Here is an 18,643-nt window from a genome sequence, read left to right on the forward strand (position 1 = left end):
TTACACAGAAAGGTGGTGGGTGGGGCTCCCAGACCTCTCCTGGGAGCTGGAGGGGCCTGGAGAACCCTCTGGTATCCTCCAGCCCCCAGGACGGTGGGGCAGACCCTGTGCCGAACACCCTGCACCAACCCTGGGGGCTGCCGCCCCGTGCTGCCCTCGCCTCTTCGCTCCCGTTTCACCCTCTCCTCTGGCCCAGGGGGGAGCAGTGCGGTGGCTGCCGGAGAGCCAACACCACGGATCGGCCCCACGCCTTCCAGGTCATTCTCTCCGACCGGCCCTGCCTGGAGCTGAGTGCCGAGAGCGAGGCCGAGATGGCCGAGTGGATGCAGCACCTCTGCCAGGCTGTGTCCAAAGGGGTGAGCTTCGCCTGCCCCCACCGCTCACCTGGCTTGCCTGACCCACCCAGACCCCCAGGGTCCCATCCCTAAACCCATAGTCACAGAGCAACCTGAGGGCCAAGACGGACCTTCAGGGGGCAGCCCAGGAATGGACCCTGGAGCTCAGGGGCATCATCCCCGCCTTTGCTCCCGATCCCTGGAGGGAGAGCAGAAGGGCTGGCTCTTCCCCTGGACTGGGGAGTTCTGGTGCAGACCAGCCCTGGAGGCCCCAGCCTGCCTCTCCCCTGCCCCCCTGCCAGGTCATCCCCCAGGGTGTAGCTCCCAGCCCCTGCATCCCCTGCTGCCTGGTCCTCACCGACGACCGCCTCTTCACGTGCCACGAGGATTGCCAGACCAGCTTCTTTCGCTCTTTGGGCACAGCCAAGCTGGGCGACATCAGCGCCATCTCCACAGAGCCGGGCAAGGAGTACTGCGTCTTGGTGAGCTGGGGGTGGGGGCGGGGCTGCAGGGCCTGCAGAAGGAAAGCTCTGGCTGCTCACCCGGGGGCCTGGCTCTCCCTAGGAGTTCTCCCAGGACAGCCAGCAGCTCCTCCCGCCCTGGGTCATCTACCTGAGCTGCACTTCTGAACTGGACCGATTGCTGTCTGCACTGAACTCTGGGTGGAAAACCATCTATCAGGTACCCAGCTGCCCAGGAAACCCATTAGCCAGGGACCCTGTGGAGGGGGAGCCATCCCCAGGGAGAGGAACCCTGGCTGCTCCCAGGACCTGGCCCTGCCTCTAGGGTCCTGGGCACAGCCATGTACCAGGGCGCTGCTGCCTCAGCCCCGGGGGTGAGTGTCTGCTGCTCTTGAAACAAACCCAGGAGAGTCCTCACTGTCCTTGCAGCCTCTTGCTGCGCCGTCCCCTCCTTGGCTGGCCAGAGGGTGACAAGCCTGCCAGGCTGGGGAGCCCGAGGCCCTCAAGCCACTCAGCATTGCTGCCTCAAGGGCCTGGGAGGGAAGGGGTGGGCCCCGGGAGGTGGGTGTGGGACTCCAGCCTGGGTGGTTCTGCCTCTGGTTTGGACTGGGCCTTGGGTGATTGAGGGTGGCCTGGCAGGAGAGAGCTATCTGGGGGCAGAGGCCAAGGTGGGCCTGTTGGTGCCGGCCCCAGACTGAGCAGACACACCTGACAGGCACAAAAACTTAGAACCAAAGGGACAAAACCCTGACTCCCAGTGAGTCTGAGGCCAAAGCTGAAAACAGAACCCAAGAAGCTTAATTCCTGACCTCAGTTCCAATCAGACAGTACGAATTGTGGTGGACCTCCAGCTGTGCTCAGATGGGGGGGGCACAAGATTGGCAGTACCCTCTTCCTGTCCCTCCAGGCTTAGCACCAGTGTGGGAGCGTGCTCATGAGAGCCCTACACAAGCGGGTTTTGAGCACATGCTACGCTCTAGCCCTGTGGAAGCCTGGACTAGCCAGAGGCAGAGAACAGCTCAGGACAGACCACCTCCTTGCAGAGCCAAACAGTGCAGCGCCGGCCTCGCTGGGCCATCCTGAGAGCTGGGGCCTTCCCAGGAAAGAGGGGGCTCAGGGGGCACCACCCCATCCTTAGCTCAAGCCTCTGGAAGAGCGGGAGAAACTACAGCGTGGAAGCTGTTCCCAGGGAGAGATGGGGAGGGCCTGACAGGGGCTCCATGGCCAAGGCAGAGGCAGGCCTGGTGCCCACAAGCCCTGCAGACTCCTGTGGCCCTCAGTGGCCTTCATCTGTTCTCTGCACGCCCCCAACACAGGTGGACCTCCCCCACACGGCGATCCAAGAAGCCTCCCACAAGAAGAAATTTGAGGATGCCTTGAGCCTCATCCACAGTGCCTGGCAGCGGAGCGACAGTCTCTGCCGCGGCCGAGCCTCCCGAGACCCCTGGTGCTGAGGCAGAGCTGGTTGGCGTCCCTGGTGGGCAGGAAAAGAAGGCATGCCAGCCGGCAGGCACACTGTCACGGCTGTTGTCATGCTGTCGGGAGCCTATAGCCCACCCCTGCCCCGGGCGGCAGAACCACCGAGTGTGGCTTAAGACAGGGTCCCTTCACTCCAGGGATCCAGATCAGGTGCCCGGCACCCCTGGGCATCCTGCCCGACAGGTAGCGAATGGAGGTCACTGGGGGCAGAGGGTCCGAGCCCCGTGGGCTCCGTGGATGCATGCCCTCCTCCTGGGCCTCCGCCTCAGTCTGCAGAATCTCTGCCGAGTGGCACTGAGAACACCATCCATCTAAGGAAGAACAAAAGAACCAGGAGGGCGGGAGCCCCCTCTTCCTCTCCTGGGTTGGGAGCTGGGGCCCTGAGTGCCCAGCCATCCTTCTTTGTATTTGAACACTCTCCTGGCCACGTGGGGAAGCGGGAACACGGGGTGTCTGTGCATGCTTCCTCCTCCTAGCTCCATCACCGCGCACACAGCTGCCTGCCTCGCCAGATGCAGGGGGCAGGCAGCCCTCCCTGGCTGCCAGGAGGCTCTGCATGCCCACAGTCCTGCCCTGCCTCTCCCCTCAACCCAGCAGTGCCTGTAGCACTGAGAAGCAAAGGGGGTGGATGGGGGGCTTGGAGAAGGGCAGAGCCCACCAGCCTGGCATCCATGTTGACATCTTCTGACCGTCCCCTGCTTGGCTGGAGCCAGGCCCTTCCTTAGAGTTTCGTCAAGAGGCTCCTGGGGAAGGGGTCAGGTGGTTTGGGTTTTGTTTTTTAAAATAAAATAGACATGTTATATTGCCGAGGCTTGTCACTGGCCATTTTTGAGCAGGGTAGGGGAAGGGAGGTCTCCAAATCCCTTGGGCCCTTTTCTGCAAACCTTCCTCCATCAGCTGCCCTGCGCCTGACACAAGGGACACACGGGACATGCAGAACCAGATCAGCCACAGCTGCTGGGTGGACTCACTGTCTGCAGACCCTCAGGCCCTGGGAGTTTCTTGGCCTGACCTTTGCCCTTCATCCTGTTCCTGTTTGCTACAGCGGCCAGGGGAGGCGCAGCCACCAGCTCAAGCCCCGGGGCACATCTGCACTGCCGCCCACCATCTGCAGCCCACCCCGGGGCAGGGTGCTCCTGCCTCCACAGCCCCGGGGGTGAGTGCCCAAACCCAAGAGAACCCAAGCTGTCCTCGCTGCCTCTTGCTGCGCCGTCCCCTCCTCAGCAGGCCAGAGGGTGACAAGCCTGCCAGGCCGGAAGCCTGAGGCCCTCAAGCCACTCAGCATTGCTGCCTCAAGGGCCTGGGAGGGAAGGGGTGGGCCCTGGGAGGTGGGTGTGGCTCTTATGTGCGAACCACTCCAACCCGAGGTGGTTCTGCCTCTAGTTTGGACTGGGCCTTGGGTGATTGAGGGTGGCCTGGCAGGAGAGAGCTGTCTGGGGGCAGAGGCCAAGGTGGGCATGTTGGTACTGGCCCCAGCCTGAGCAGACACACCTGACAGCTGGCCCAGGTGGCGTTCTCTTCTCAGCAAGCACAAAGGGCATCCCAGGGCCTCTTTGTGCCCCACTGGCTGCCTGGCCATTCCCACAGGGAGCAGCAGAGCCTCCTGCCCAGCCCAGGAGGAGCTCCCCCAGCAGGAGGGCAGGCCTGGCAGCAAGTCCTTACCTACCAAGGTCACTCTTCAAGTCCTACTCACCCAGGCGCCCTGAAGTCCTGGGAGCAGTGAGGGGGGCATAGGAGCCAGAGGCAGTGGGGGTAGGGGCGAGCAGGCGATGCGGGTGCCTTTATTGGGTGCAGCACTGACCTAGGCACACTCTTCTCATTGCCAGTCCTCCACAGAACCTTCTGGAGTGGATGTCAGTATCTCCATTTTACAAATGAGAGAAACTGAAGCTCTGAGAGGAAGTGACTTGCCCAGGGGTCGCACATAAGAGCCACACCTGGGATTCCAATCAGCTCCCCAGGGCTCGAGAGCCCTTCTCTACTTCTGACCCTGCTGAGCATGGGCCTATAGACGGTGGGAGCCAGACTGGCAGGCTGAGTCCTGGAAAGGGGAAGTCAGTCACCAGGGGCACATTGGGGCAGGGTGGGGCAGGGGCAGAGTTGGCTGTGTGCCCCATGCCAGGGACCTCCAGGTCACTTGCCCCGTGCCCAGGGCTCTGCCAAAGCTGGACAGTCTAAGCCAGAGGCAAGGCAGGGGTGCCAGCCCTTTGCCCAGGGACAGAGGGAGGCCAGGAGGAGGTGCCTGGGCTGGTTGGCACCTTCTCCCTATCCACGCTCTCCCTCCAGTCCCAAGTGACCTTTCCCCCAGATCCCAGGGTCCAGGCCCGCCCTCGGCTGGCAGGTGTGGGCACAGAGGCAGCTGGGATTGGTCACAGCCGGCGGAGGCGTGTCCCAGGCTCCGGCAGACCGCTGGAACAGCTGAGCAGAGCAGGTGGACTGCTGAGATAGACCAGGGACTCCAGGCAGCCACAGGCCTGTCAGACCAGGACCCTCACCCTCTAGACATGGCCTCGGGCCCCTGCAAACCCCAGCCCCGTAGCCCTGCGAGGTTACAGACAGCCTAAACGCCACCACCACAGGGCCTGTGCCCTGACCCGGGCACAGAAGGCCACTGGCCCTGAGGCCATGGAGACGGTGCCCCCAGTAGTGGACCTGGTGCTGGGTGCTTCTGCCTGCTGCCTGGCCTGTGTCTTCACCAACCCCCTGGAGGTGGTGAAGACGCGGCTGCAGCTGCAGGGGGAGCTGCAGGCCCAGGGCACCTACCCACGGCCCTACCGGGGCTTCATAGCCTCTGTCGCTGCTGTGGCCCGAGCAGACGGGCTGTGGGGCCTGCAGAAGGGGCTGGCTGCCGGCCTTCTGTACCAAGGCCTCATGAACAGCGTTCGTTTCTACTGCTACAGCCTGGCGTGCCAGGCTGGCCTCACGCAGCAACCAGGTGGCACTGTGGTTGCGGGAGCCGTGGCAGGGGCACTGGGAGCCTTCGTGGGGAGCCCTGCTTACCTGGTGAGTGGCTTGTTTCCATCCTCCACCATCCCAGGACCCAGCTCCTGTAGGGGCCTTGCAGCCTCCAAAGGCTGGGCTCAGTGGACCTGGGTGGGGTGGGGCAGCCTGGGTAGGGCTGCTCCCTGGAACATCCTAGCCCAGGCCTGGAATCTGCCCCTTGGCCCAGGGCACCAGGGCCTTGCTCTGATCCATGCTCCCCTGGGGACCCTGCCCCACTGGTCTTGAGCCAGGGGAGGGGGCAGAGGGTGGCAGATGTGCTGGCTCAAATCCTGGCTTGGTTGCTTCTCTTCCCGAGTGGCCTCGTGTACGGTAAGAATAAAAGCTACCCTTGAGGGCCTCCTCCTCGTGTGCACTCTGCAGGGGCGCCTCAGGGCTGCCCAAAACAAATAAAAAATAAAAAAATGTTTTGAAAAAAGCTACCCTTGGCTGGGTGCGGTGGCTCACGCCTGTAATCCCAACACTTTGGGAGGCCGAGGCAGGCAGCTCACCTGAGGTCAGGAGTTTGAGACCAGCATGGTCAACATGGTGAAACCCTGTCTCTACTAAAAAGTACAAAAATTAGCTGGGCGTGGTGATGCATGCCTGTAATCCCAGCTACCAGGGAGGCTGAGGCAGGAGAATCGCTTGAGCCCGGTTGGCAGAGGTTGCAGTGAGCCGAGATCATGGCACTGCACTTCAGCCTGGGCGACAGAGCAAGACTCTGTCTCAAAAAAAAAAAAAAAAAAGAAAAGAAAGAAAGAAAGAAGCTACCTTTGAGCAAAGGCTTGCCTTGTCCTTGGCTGGTGCTGGAGAGTCACTGTCTCACTTAATCCTCAGAACAGCTTTCCAACCGTGACAGAATTGAGGCCGGGAGAAGGTTAAGTAACTTGCTCCAAGTCACACTGAGATGCAAAACCCAGGCCAACTCCAGAGCTGCACCTCAACCCTATTTCACTTGACCCCTAAGCTTCAGGCTCGGGACCATGGAGCTCTGAGTTTCAGGGGCACGGGGGCGGGGGTGCCCTCAACACACACAGCTCATCCTGGCTCTCCCAGGCTCCATCCCCACACCCCGTGTCCTCTCTGCTCCCATAGATCAAAACGCAGCTGCAAGCCCAGACAGTGGCCGCGATGGCCGTGGGACACCAGCACAATCACCAGGTGAGGCCTGCCACTCTCAGATCTCCCTGGGGGCATGGATTGGGCATGATCCCAGCCTGGGCAGGGGTGGCCAGTGACCCCGTGCCCTCTCCCCACAGACTGTCCTGGGTGCTTTGGAGACCATCTGGCGGCAGCAAGGGCTGTTGGGGCTGTGGCAGGGCGTTGGTGGGGCTGTGCCCCGAGTCATGGTGGGCTCAGCTGCCCAGCTGGCCACCTTCGCCTCTGCCAAGGCCTGGGTGCAGAAGCAACAGGTGAGGAGCTGGGGACACCTGTGCCTACTCACAGAGACACACGGGACTGAGGGGGGCCACCTGCCTCCTTCCACACAGGGAAGACTGGGGGGTGGCAACAGATGGGGCCCTGCCTCTGCCCTCAGAGTCGTGACTCCGGCCCTTGGTACCAGCAGGAGTGGGGGATCAGCAGTGAACCCCAAAGCTGAGAAGGAACTCAGGGTGGCAGGGCTGGGGGATGGCTGGAGGGGCCTCATCTGCTCCCCTTTCTGCAGCCCTTTTAGCCCCTGTGTGGTAGGAGGCCGGGAGGGCACCACGTGAGTGGGTAGAGGGCAGTTGCAGGGGTCAGCACCTGTGCCATCCCCACAGTGGCTCCCAGAGGACAGCTGGTTGGTGGCCCTGGCTGGGGGCATGATCAGCAGCATAGCCGTGGTTGTCGTCATGACCCCCTTCGATGTGGTCAGCACGCGACTATACAATCAGCCGGTGGACAGAGTTGGCAGGGTGAGCAGGGGCGGGTCTAGGGGAGGACGTGGGGAGCTGGGAGCATCCCCCACAACACACACACACACACATACACACGCACAGCCAGAGACACGCAGACACAGGCCATGCATGCAAACACATTAACTGGGCTTGTTTGCTGAGCCCCCAGGTCCCAGGCACAGGCTAAGCACTTTCACATCTGGATTTTATTCCATCCTTATGATCACATTCATCTTCCTGATGAGGAAACAGGCTCAGACAGATCAAGTGACTTGCATGAGTTCCCCCAGCTGGTAAGTGGAGGAGCCAGAACTGGAATCCAGGCCTGATCCCACAGCCTTCCCATGGCACTGCAGCCTCACAGATGTGCCCAATACAAAGGTGCTGTCCATAGGGTGTGTGGGGGTGAAATTGACCTGTGTGCCAAGATGTGGTGCCAGCCAGGGCCTCATGGCCCCTGTAGTAACACTCACCCCATGTCTTTCCCCAGGGCCAGCTCTATGGGGGACTCACCGACTGCATGGTAAAGATCTGGCGGCAGGAGGGCCCCCTGGCACTCTACAAGGGCCTGGGCCCCGCCTACCTGCGCCTGGGCCCTCACACCATCCTCAGCATGCTCTTCTGGGACGAGCTTCGGAAACTGGCTGGGCGGGCCCAGCACCAGGGCACCTAGATGGCGGCCCTCACCCCGACGTCCTGACACAGCCGGCACTTGGCCAGAAGTGAAGGCCTGCTCCAGGACAACTGGCTGTCCCAGGGCAGGCCATGGGCCCAGGCCCTGCCAGAGGCCCCGGGAGAGTGTGGACAGCTCTGGTCCATCCAGCCCCTTGGCGCACCCAGGGCCAGAGCATCCACGTCAAGTTACCACCCATTCTGTCTCCCAGACAGTTCTCTTCCTTCTCTGTACTGCGTATTGGGTCACCACATCCCAGAGCCTTACTCAGTTATAGCAACCGCTGTGGGCACGCACACAGCATAGGCCCAGTAACTTACATACATCGGCTCACTTAGGCCTCAGACAGCAGCACGAGGCAGGCACTTTTACCTCTTTTACCATTAGCAAGCCAAGGCTGACAGTGGCGATGGGCTTTGACCACAGCCACACAATTTTGAAGTGGCAGAGCCAGGACTGGAGCTCACCCCAGACCTATGTGCTTGACAAGTGTGTGACTGTGACAGGCCCATGGGCCCGGACTGCCTGTAGGGGTCACTGTGCCATGGCAAAGGCTGGGGTGCACCAGGAGGCTGTGGCGTCGTCACCTGCCTTATTTGCTGGGGAAGCTGTAGCAAAGAACTACAGACTGGGCGACTTAGACAATAGAAATGTATTTTCTCACAGTTCTGGAGGCTGGATGCTGGAGACCGAGGTGTCGGCGGGCTGGTTTCTTCTGAGACCTCTGTCCATGGCTTGCAGATGCTGCCTTCTCTCTGTGTCTGCACATGGTGGTCCTCGATGTGCGTCTGGGTCCTGATCTCCTCCTCTTATAAGGACACAAATCATGTTGGCTTAGGGCCCACCCTCATGACCCCACTTTAATTTTTTTTTTTTTTGATATGAAGTCTCGCTCTGTCACCCACGATGGAGTGCAGTGGCATGATCTCGGTTCACTGCAACCTTGGCCTCCTAGGTTCAAGCGATTCTCCTGCCCCAGCCTCCTGAGTAGCTGAGACTACAGGCGCCTGCCACCACACCAGGCTAATTTTTGTATCTTTAGTAGAGATGGGGTTTCGCCATGTTGGCCAGACTGTTCTCGAACTCCTGACCTCAAGTGATCCACTGGCCTCAGCCTCCCAAAGTGCTGGGATTACAGGCATGAGCCACCTCACTTGGCCCAATTTTAACTTAATTATCTCTGTCAAGAGCCTATCTCCATATACAGTCACATCCTGAGCTACTAGCGGGTAGGACTTCAACTTGCACATCTGCAAGGGCCGCAATTCAGCCAACATCATCTTTTTTTTTTTTTGAGATGGAGTTTCGCTTTGTTGCCCAGGCTGGAGTGCGGTGGTGCAATCTCGGCTCACCACAACCTCCACCTCCCAGGTTCAAGTGATTCTCCTGCCTCAGCCTCCCGAGTTGCTGGAACTATAGGCATGCGCCACCATGCCCAGCTAATTTTGTATTTTTAGTAGAGACAGGCTTTCACTGTGTTGGCCAGGCTGGTCTCGAACTCCTGACCTTGCCACCCGCCTCGGCCTCCCGAAGTGCTGGGATTACAGGCGTGAGCCACTGCGCCTGGCCTCAGCCAACATCATCTAAGGGCTCTCACGGAGGGCCTCCCAGCTGCCCGCTCTGTGGGCATTTGCACATATCCTGACAAGCCTGAAAGAAGCTCCGGGTGCTCATTCTTCAGATGAGGGGACTGAGGCCCGGGAAAGGGAAGCGATGTGGCAGGGCCAGCAGCAGACCCTGGGCCCTTTCTCTAGACTGAGCACCACTCCCTGTGGGTGTGCTCTCAACGCTGCACCGACCTTCGCACTGCAGAGATGGACACCAACTCCCTGGCAGGGGCAGGACTGCTGCCGAGCAGCCCCACCTGCCCTCCCAGCCACACCCCAAGTCTGTAAGGGCTGCTCCCAGGAACACCTGCTACTGCACACTCCAAACCAATAAAGTTTTATATTTTGTTTACTTCAACGACCCCCCTCTGTGGCCAATCTCAGTCTCCCCCATCCCTGACCCCCACCTTCTGCTCCCTCTGCCCTTTCTGTTTGTGAAAGCAGGATGGGAGCCGTGGTCCACCTGTTCAGCCCCGCCCTGCTGGACCCAGGTGAGGCCTGCCACCTAGTGGACCCAGGGAGGAGCATCAGGAAGGGCGGCCCCGGCCTGTGGGAGGAGAAGGCTCAGTCAGGCTGGGGCTGTAGGAGATTCCACACCGAGTCAGAGCCGGAGCTGGAACCAGACCTTACAAAAAGCAGGCAGAGCTGACCTCTGGCTATGGGGGAAGAGAGCCCCAGACCTCAGGCTGAGAGGGCAGAGCTGATCTCTGGCTATGGGGGGATAGAGTCCCTACTCTCAGACCCTGGGCTGAAGGGTCAGAGCCCACACTTCAGGCTGCAAGAGGACAGGACTCACACCTAAGGCTGGGCAGGACAGATGGAGTCTGGGACTTCGGGGGGGCATTGGGTGGCCCAAGCCCTCAAGGAAGATTTCTCTTTTTTTTTTTGAGACAGAATCTTGCTCTGTTGCCCAGGCTGGAGTGCAATGGCGTGATCTCGGCTCACTGCAACCTCTGCCTCCTGGATTCAAGCCATTCTCCTGCCTCAGCCTCCCGAGTAGCTGGGATTACAGGTGCCTGCCACTATGCCCGGCTAATTTTTTGTATTTTTAATAGAAACAGGGTTTCACCATATTGGTCAGGCTGGTCTCGAACTCCTGACCTTGTGATCCGCCCGCCTCAGCCTCCCAAAGTGCTGGGATTACAGGTGTGAGCCACTGCGCCCGGCCTCCCTCAAGGAAGATTTCAAGTAAAGTGGACGCCAGACTTCAGCATGGACAGAGACCAGAGACCAGCCCAGAGACACCCGTCCCTTCACCCTACACTGCCCAAATGGGGAGCCTGGGCAGCAGCTGGCTCCAGGCGCCCCCTGTGCCTGGAGCTGGGACCTTGCCGAGCTTCTGGGCCTCAAAGGGTTAACACCCCTGGCTCTCCTCCCCTCCCCTGGGCCTTTGACCCTCCCAGCCTCTCTCCTTCCCTCCACTGACACCTTTGCCCAGTGACGTTGGTCTGTCCCTGCGCAGACCTGGCCAGAGGCTGGGGCTCCCTCCGGGGCTGCCATGTTCTCTCTTCCATCCCTCCCCTCCTGGCTCCCCAGCCTCCCCTCCCTCGAGTGGGGCTCTAGCCTCCTCGACTCCCTCCTGCAAGGTGAGCACCTCGCCCCATTCCTGCCTTGGCCCCACCCCCTTCCAGCTCTTTGCAGTGCAGGGTGGACCCCACCCACCTGGTCTCCCGCCAGCCCCGCCCCTTGGCCACCCCCTCCTCTGACCCTACCAACAAAGCCTGCCCTCCTAACACCCCTGCACGCTGCCTCGCTGCCTCCCTCCTGCCCCCTCAGGCCTGATCGGGGCCCTTGGAGTCTTGGTCCTGAACAGCCTCCTGAAAGTTTACTTCTTCGTGGGCTGTGCCAAGTGAGTGCCCACCTCATCCCCCCAGGGAATGTGGCTGGGGGCACGGGGACCTCCACCGGGGGTCGAGGGTGGCAATTCTGCATCCCTGCCCACACCCATTCTGTCCCCACAGTGACCCGCAGCGGCGGCCCGAGAAGGAGCGGCTTCGGGCCCAGTGGGCCTCGCTGGAAATGGTGCACCTGGCAGGGCTGGCCCTGTTTCTGACGGTCGTGGGGTCCCGGGTGGCTGCCCTAGTGGTGCTCGAGTTCTCCCTCCGGGCCGTGTCCACGCTGCTGTCCCTGGGCAAGGTGAGGCCTCCAGGAAGGCAGTGGGTGGATCACTCCGCAGCCCAGGGCTGGGACTCACCCCCGGAACGTGGGCAGCAGGGCCCAGGTCCAGCATCCCAGCCTCTTTGCCGTATTTTCCGTAAGACGGAGAACAGAGGCTGCAGGTTGCACCCTCGGGTTTGGTTGCTGAAGCGGCCACACTCACAGTGGATACAGTCCCAGTCCCAAGAAGACAGGAGCGACAGCTTCTGTAGATCCGGCTCCCCAAATGCCAGGCCCTGCGCCAAGTGAGCCGTGTGCATCATGTAATCCTCACAGCCACTGGGGTGAAGGTTTGCTCTGATTCCCCATTTCACAGATGGGGAAACTAAGGCTCAGAGAGTATGTGGCTTGTCTATGGTCAACAGGTAGAGTCAGGCTTTGGACCCAGGGCTCTGAGACTTGAACCACCACCCTTCAGCTAACAGATGGGCTCCAAGTACTAAGACGTGATTAAAGGACGGGCGCGGTGGCTCACGCCTGTAATCCCAGCACTTTGGGAGGCCGAGGCAGGCGGATCACCTGAGGTTAGGATTTCGAGACCAGCCTGGCCAACATGGAGAAAACCCATCTCTAAAAATAATAATAATAATAAATAAATAAAATAAATAAAAATTAGCTGGGCGTGGTGGTGGGTGCCTGTAATCCCAGCTACTTGGGAGGCTGAGACAGGAGAATCGCTTGAACCCAGGAGGCGGAGGTTGCAGTGAGTGGAGATTGAGCCACTGCACTCCAGCCTGGGCAACAGAGCAACTCTGTCTCAAAAAAAAAAAAGAAGAAAAAAAACCACACATGATTGAAATTAAGGTGAGAGAGATGATCCCCTAGGGCTTCATCTGAAGCCGATGTGGCCCCTTCAGGAACCATCCCCAAGGTCCCTTCAGGCTCCGGCCTCCTGTGGCCGGCAGCACCTGTGGTGAGGCAGCCCCCACATCTCAGCCCCTCTTCTGCACGCCCCGCAGGGCTCCCAGGGCGCCACCGAGAGGCTGCAGCTCTACCTGCTCTGCCAGTACTCGCTGGGCTGCGGGCTGACCTGTGGCCTGAGCTTCCTGCAGGAGGGCGCCCCTCACCGCACGCTGAACCTGCTGCTGAGCCTCGGGCTGGCCACACTGCTGGGCCTCGGTGCCCGGCGCCTCCACCGCCACGTCTGCCGCCTCTACGAGCTGCACAGCAGCCAGCTCTACTGTGGGGTGTGCCTGGGCCTGCTGGCCGGTGCACATGGCCTCCCCCAGCTGCTGGGCCGCGCCCTGGCCGTGGCCTTTGCCGTGGGTGACCTGGCAGCTGTCGTCCTCATCAACCAGGACTTCCTGACCACCTCGGAGGCCATGCGGTTCTGGACACCGCTCACCATCTGCTACACGCTGCTGGTCATCTACATGCAGGGTGAGCGCTATGGGGCCCGCTCCGTTCCATCCACGCACATCCCTCCGTCTGGGCCAGGCTCCGGGGAGGCCGACAGCCATCAGCCCTCACTCTTGCCATCCCAGAGAGCCTGGTCAGGACAGAGGCTGTGTGGTGGGGGCAGTGCAGAGAAGCAGCATGTAGTGGGCACCCTGAGGGGGTAGCCTTTAGATTGGGCCTTGAAGGATGAGCAGGAGATCTCTAAGAGAAGCGAGGCAGGGAAGGGAATCTTGGACAGAGAGAACTGCATGTGCCAATGCCCAGAGGGGACAGAGGGCATGGCAGCACCAAACAAGCCACAGGAGTCTAGTGTGGCTGTCACCCCAAGGGCACGGGGAAGGGGTGAGGCTGGCCAGGTTCGAAGGGGCCTGTTGGAGAGCCCTCATCAGCCAGGCAGAGAAGTCTCATGAGAGGCTACTGTCCAAGTTTGTTTGTGTTTTTGTTTTGTTTTGCTTTTCTGTTTTTTGAGACAGGGTTTTGCTTGGTGGCCCAGGCTACAGTGCAGTGGCATGACATGGCTCACTGCAGCCTTGGCCTTCTGGGCTCAAGTGATTCTCCCACCTCAGCCTCCCAAGTTGTGGGGATTACAGACACACACCACTATGCCAGGCTAATTTTATTTTTTTGTAGAGAAGGGGTTAGCCGGGCACAGTAGCTCACGCTTGTAATCCCTGCACTTTGAGAGGCTGAGATGGGCAAATCACTTGAGGTCAGGAGTTCAAGGCCAGCCTAACCAACATGGTGAAACCCTGCCTGTAGTAAAAATACAAAATTAGCCCAGTGTGGTGGTCTGTGCCTGTAATCCAGCTACTCAGGAGGCTGAGGCACAAGAATCGCTTGAACCCAGGAGGTGGAGGTTGCAGTGAGCCAGGATCAAACCACTGCACTCCAGCCTGGGCAACAGAGAGAGATTCTGGAAAGAAAGAGAGAAAGAGAAAGAGAGAGAGAGAGAAAGAGAGAGAGAAAGAAAGAGGTCTTGGCCAGGCATAGTGGCTTATGCCTGTAAACCCAGCACTTTCGGAGGCCGAGGCAGGTGGATCACTTGAGGTCAGGAGATCCACCTGAGATCGTGCCACTGCACTCCAGCCTGGGCGACAGAGTAAGACTCTGTCTCAAAAAAAAAGAACAGAAGCCGGGAGCCCATCAAGGAGGCTCCTTGGAAAGAGGAAGGTGGTTGGGCCCAGGTGGGTCCATGGGGGTGGCGAGAGGTGTTCAGCTGGGAATGTGCTTGGCAGAAGGAGTTGCCAGGGCTAACTGAGGGACTAGAGACGGGTGTGCGGCAAAGAAAGGAGTCAGACCGACTCCTGCCACTGCGAGGCTGCGAGGCTGCGAGGCTGTAGGGCTCTGGCCTGGACCAGTTGGAGGCTTGTGGGCTGGGCAGTGAGTCCTGGAGACAGAGCACCTGGTGCCCTGCAGATACTCAGAGCAGGGGTGGGGACCAGAAGGATGTGATGGGAGGAGGGCTGCATGGGAGGGGAAGGCTCATCCTGTGGAGGGTGGGTCAGGGAGCTGGGAGGTCCAGTCCGGGGTGTGGGGTCGGACGGTGACAGGCACCCGCATCCCACAGAGGAGCAGCGGCAGCACCCCGGCCTGCAGGGCCAGGTGCAGACAGTGCTGGTGCGCATGGGCGGCCTCTTCGTGCTGCTGCTGACCGTGGGTCGCTGGCTGGACCTGCTGGGCATCCTCGTCTCCCTGCTGGGCGAGCTCTGGTGTCTGGTGGGCGTCCGCACCCTGCTTGACCTCTGCCAGATACAGGTGGGCACCCCATCCCACGTGTCCCCCAGACAACGAACCCTGCTTCAAACAGCCCAGGAGCCTCAAGAGGCTCAAGTTCAAGAAGGGCCAGCTGGGCACAGTCGCTCACACCTGTAATCCAAATACGCAGGAGGCTGAGGCCTGAGAATCACTTGAACCCAGGAGGTAGATGCTGCAGTGAGCCAAGATCGTGCCACTGCACTCCAGTCTGGGCAACAGAGTGAGACTCCGTCTCCAAAAAAAAAAGACAGAGCCAGGGTGACTTCTCTTGGGGGTCAGGGGCAGAGGGAGCTGGAATCACCTCTCCCACCCTCTGTCACCAGGCCAGGGCTGTTTTCCAGGTCACTAGCACCCCCCACCCTGTCCACAGCCCTCTCCAGCAACAACCCAGAGGCCCAAGGGGGAGGAAGTGCCCGGGTCACTGGAGGCCCGAGGCCCCCAGGGGGATGGGTGAATGGGTGGTGTCATTCTCAATGCTTTTCCTCAGGATTTTCCATCCCAGAGGCCACCGGTGTCAACACCAAGCCAGCCCCTGCCCTCGGCACCCCAGTCCCAGAGTTCGGCCCCCTCCTGACCTGCCTCAGGGAGGATCTGTCTCAAGCCCACCAGCCTGACCTGCGAGGCCTTGACCCCAGGGTGATGCCTGGAGGCAGAGTGGCAGAGCTGGCCCCCTGCCTGGAGCTCAGCGCAGGCCCTGGGAGCCCCGAGAAGGGAAGGCAGGATTTGGGGATGGGAGCCTCTGGAGAGGGGACACCTGGGGACCCTGGTTGAACCCTCTTTTTCTTGGGGTGGGCAATGATGCAGCCTCTCAGACCTGCCTTCCTGGGCAGGGGTGGGGGTGCATCCTCAGGAGGGCTCCCCCTTTACTGGTCTCCCTTCCCTTCTCCATGAACAATAAAGACGATGACTTTCTCAACCTGTGCTTAGAATCACGAACACACAGAGGCCAGGCATGGTGGCTCACGCCTGTAATCCCAATACTTTAGGAGGCTAAGGTGGGCGGATCACCTAAGGTCAGGAGTTCAAGACCAGCCTGCCTCTACTAAAAATACAAAAATTAGCTGGGCATGGTGGCTCATGCCTGTAATCCTAGCTACTGAGGAGGCTGAGGCAGGAGAACTGCTTGAACCTGGGAGGCGGAGGTTGCAGTGGACCAAGATTCGTGCCACTGCACTCCAGCTTGGGTGACAGAGCAAGACTCTGTCTCAGAAACAAAACAACAACAAAGAATAATCGCAAACACAGAGAGAGGGAAAGAGGCTTTTCTGAAGCCACACAGCTCTTCTGGCAGGTCCTGGGATATGTGCCTCAGGCTGGCCTGGGCTGGGTCCCCTGGGGGACGTGGCTCCTTGCAGACAGAGAAAAACCATTCTGGGTAGAGTGGTGGGGGCGGGGGGGCATGTAGTACCGTAGTACCGAGGTGGCTGAGGAGGTGAGGGGACGGGGGGATGGACACTTGGTCTGGCACCCACCTGTAGTCTTGGGTGGATAGTGGCCATGTCCTGTCCCATCGCAGGCTGGGAAAGAGCTGAAGGATGCACAATGCTGACCAGGCCTCTGCTGGGTGCTCTGTGGTCCCCAGCCCCAACCCTGACTTCCTGAAGGCCATGAGCATCCTTCCCATCTCAGCCCATTCAGGGCCCAGCTCAGGAAGGCCAAAGGGTTGGGTATCAGCTCCTCTGCCTACCCTCTGTGTGACCTTAGACAAGTCACTGCCCCTCTCTGAACCTGGCAGAAGAATTACCACTGCATGCTGGGTGCCTGCCATGTGCTGGGTACTTTCACTGTTTCATTTCATTTTGACATCAGCCCCAAGAGGCAGGCACTGTTATCCCTTTTTACAGAGTCAGAAACTGAGGCTCAGAGAAGTTAAGTGACTTGCTCAAGGGCGCACAGGCATTAAGTAGCAAAGCTAGGATTTGAATCCAGGTGGCCTGGCCCCCAGAGCTCAAGTGCTTTGAATGCTCCCTGCTACCCTCTTCTTGTTGAAAATCTGGGGCCAGGGAAACTAACAGAGATGAGAAATGTGGCACGTCCATTACCGACAGGCTCTGGAATGTGGTTCCAGCCACCTCGGTGCAAGGGAGCCCAGTCCCAGCCCCCAGGGCCCTTTGGTTCCATGGGGATCCAGGGCTGCAACTCAGGGCCCTTTCCTAGCGGAAGCCCCACAGGGCAAAGGAGCCTCCCGGGCAGTGGTCTTTCTGGAGGGGGTTTGAGAGGCATGGGGGTGGCCAGGAAGGCATTAGGGAGGAGGGGAGGCCTGGAGAGGGCACCTTGAGGATTCCAGGCTCTGAGGGTCCCTCCCTCTCGACAAAGGCACCACACTCACCCGAAGACTGCTGCTTGGGAGCAGGCAGGGGTGGCCCAAGGATCCTTCTCGCTCTACGCTCAGCACACCTGGGATACAGAGCAGGCCGCACCCAAGGCAGGGCCGGGTGGTTTCAGCTCATTCCAAGAATGGCCACCCATTGGACAGCTCCAGCAGCACCCTTTGAACCGTGCTCCTAACCCTACCACCAGGACAGGCCTCTCATCCCAGGGCGTGGTCACTGGGGTTGGGAAAATGCCTACGGAATCCCCTCCCCCAATGCAGGACCCAGTCCACCCCGCCTGGGAATGTGCTCTGTTCCCTCCGGACAGGAAATGTGCCCCAGTCTGGGAGGAAATGGCTCAGTTAGGTGGGCACAGGGCCAGCCCCTTGCCGGACCCAGACTGGGCTCTGGGTTCCAAGCGGGGGCCAGTGTTCTTGTTGCAATGTGCTTCAGCCTCTGGATCCCTGGCACAGCCTGGGCCCCATTAGGGACAGGGCCAGGAGGGGACTGGACTCAGCAGTCCTTTCCTTTTTATGGGCACAGGGATTGTTTTCCAAACAAAAATCAGGACACGTGGGCTGGAATAGCATTCTTTTCTTATCGAAATATTTTCGTGAAAAGACTGACAAGGGCATAAAATGAGCTCACTCTAAATGAGGCATTTAGCAAATCTCCACACCAAATGGAGAAAAACAGGCCTGAAGTCCAGCAGGCATAGGACAATCCACATTGTATGGTCTGGGCAAAGCATGAGGCTGGGACCAGTTCCCCAAGGGGACCCTAAGAGCCTGACCCCTGGGGCCTGGCCACCGGGACCAAGGTTCTAGGGTCAGGGCAACATCGTGCTGAAGAGGTGGGGGACCAGTGTCCCCAGGCCCTGCGTAAAGTGGGTAGTGACCCCTGGGGCAGCTGGGATTGGGGTAAGCTGGCCTCCCCGTCCTGAACCCCCTACTTCTGGCTTTTCTGAGCTCTGGCATTTTCTTTCTGAGGACTTGCATTTCTTCACCCATTCATTCATTCAGTAAGTCATCACTGAGTACCTGCGTGGAGCCAGGCATTAGGCTGGCACTGGGGATGCTGAGGAGTAAGGGAGGTTCCCCTCCACAAAATGCTGCAAAGAAAAGTAAAGCCGGAGGCCGGGCGCAGTGGCTCACGCCTGTAATCCCAGCACTTTGGGAGGCCGAGGCGGGCAGATCACCTGAGATCAGGAGTTGGAGACCAGCCTGACCAACATGGAGAAGCCCTGTGTCTACTAAAAATACAAAATTAGCCGGGCGTGGTGGCGCAGGCCTGTAATCCCAGCTACTCGGGAGGCTGAGGCAGGAGAATCGCTTGAACCCGGGAGGCAGAGGTTGTAGTGAGTCGAGACCGTCCCACTGCACTCCAGCCCAGGCAACAGAGTGAGACTCTGTCTCAAAACAAACAAACAAACAAAGAAAAGTAAAGCTGGCTCAGGGGACAGAGTGACGGGGGGCAGGAGTGAGAGAAGGTGTATTTGTTATCTACAGCTGCGTCACAAATTACCCCCCAAACTTGAAGAGTTTAAAACAACAGACATTGATCATCTTGCTCTTTCTGTGGGTCAGGGATCTGGGTGCTGCTGAGCC

At 59.7% G+C, this 18,643-nt stretch overlaps 3 protein-coding genes and 1 long non-coding RNA gene across 6 annotated transcripts in view; 3 read left to right on the plus strand and 1 right to left on the minus strand.

The window, feature by feature from the left end:
* The window catches only part of PLEKHM2 (pleckstrin homology and RUN domain containing M2), a 51,217-nt gene extending 48,135 nt beyond the window's left edge, over positions 1–3,082 (plus strand). For 2 of the 3 annotated variants that reach the window (XM_030805878.1, XM_030805877.1), the window contains 4 exons: positions 197–356; positions 638–817; positions 900–1,016; positions 2,113–3,082. In XM_030805878.1, the coding sequence (XP_030661738.1) occupies positions 197–356; positions 638–817; positions 900–1,016; positions 2,113–2,250 (595 nt within the window). In that variant the 3' untranslated portion in view covers positions 2,251–3,082. The remainder of the gene's footprint in view (positions 1–196; positions 357–637; positions 818–899; positions 1,017–2,112) is intronic. The other variant, XR_004028503.1, reaches the window with a different exon arrangement.
* A 1,256-nt stretch (positions 3,083–4,338) lies between these two features.
* On the plus strand, positions 4,339–9,772 carry SLC25A34 (solute carrier family 25 member 34). Its single transcript, XM_003279957.4, has 5 exons — positions 4,339–5,278; positions 6,353–6,418; positions 6,517–6,669; positions 7,018–7,152; positions 7,625–9,772. The coding sequence occupies exons 1-5, from the start codon at positions 4,901–4,903 to the stop codon at positions 7,805–7,807; spliced, it is 915 nt and encodes a 304-aa protein (XP_003280005.1). The 5' UTR covers positions 4,339–4,900; the 3' UTR covers positions 7,808–9,772.
* Positions 8,445–17,936, minus strand: LOC115833057. Its single transcript, XR_004028504.1, has 2 exons — positions 17,054–17,936; positions 8,445–8,615 (listed from the first exon to the last, which is right to left on the minus strand). It is a non-coding gene; the product is annotated as an uncharacterized LOC115833057 (long non-coding RNA).
* On the plus strand, positions 10,451–15,716 carry TMEM82 (transmembrane protein 82). The gene is made up of 6 exons (XM_003279958.3): positions 10,451–11,000; positions 11,191–11,263; positions 11,376–11,550; positions 12,531–12,951; positions 14,537–14,724; positions 15,212–15,716. Exons 1-6 carry the CDS (start codon positions 10,913–10,915, stop codon positions 15,296–15,298), a joined length of 1,032 nt encoding a protein of 343 aa, XP_003280006.2. The 5' UTR covers positions 10,451–10,912; the 3' UTR covers positions 15,299–15,716.
* Positions 17,937–18,643: the final 707 nt, after the last annotated feature.

This window comes from Nomascus leucogenys, chromosome 24 (assembly GCF_006542625.1).
Source record: "Nomascus leucogenys isolate Asia chromosome 24, Asia_NLE_v1, whole genome shotgun sequence".
NCBI classification, from domain to species: domain Eukaryota; kingdom Metazoa; phylum Chordata; class Mammalia; order Primates; family Hylobatidae; genus Nomascus; species Nomascus leucogenys.

Bases quoted from the DNA above. Each gene is read 5' to 3' on its own strand.
- SLC25A34 (XM_003279957.4), top strand. From the start codon at position 4,901: ATGGAGACGGTGCCCCCAGTAGTGGACCTGGTGCTGGGTGCTTCTGCC. The intron at 5,279-6,352 runs GTGAGTGGCTTG...CTGCTCCCATAG, and splicing joins TGGGGAGCCCTGCTTACCTG to ATCAAAACGCAGCTGCAAGC. The intron at 7,153-7,624 runs GTGAGCAGGGGC...GTCTTTCCCCAG, and splicing joins CGGTGGACAGAGTTGGCAGG to GGCCAGCTCTATGGGGGACT.
- TMEM82 (XM_003279958.3), top strand. From the start codon at position 10,913: ATGTTCTCTCTTCCATCCCTCCCCTCCTGGCTCCCCAGCCTCCCCTCC. The intron at 12,952-14,536 runs GTGAGCGCTATG...CGCATCCCACAG, and splicing joins GCTGGTCATCTACATGCAGG to AGGAGCAGCGGCAGCACCCC. The intron at 14,725-15,211 runs GTGGGCACCCCA...GCTTTTCCTCAG, and splicing joins TTGACCTCTGCCAGATACAG to GATTTTCCATCCCAGAGGCC.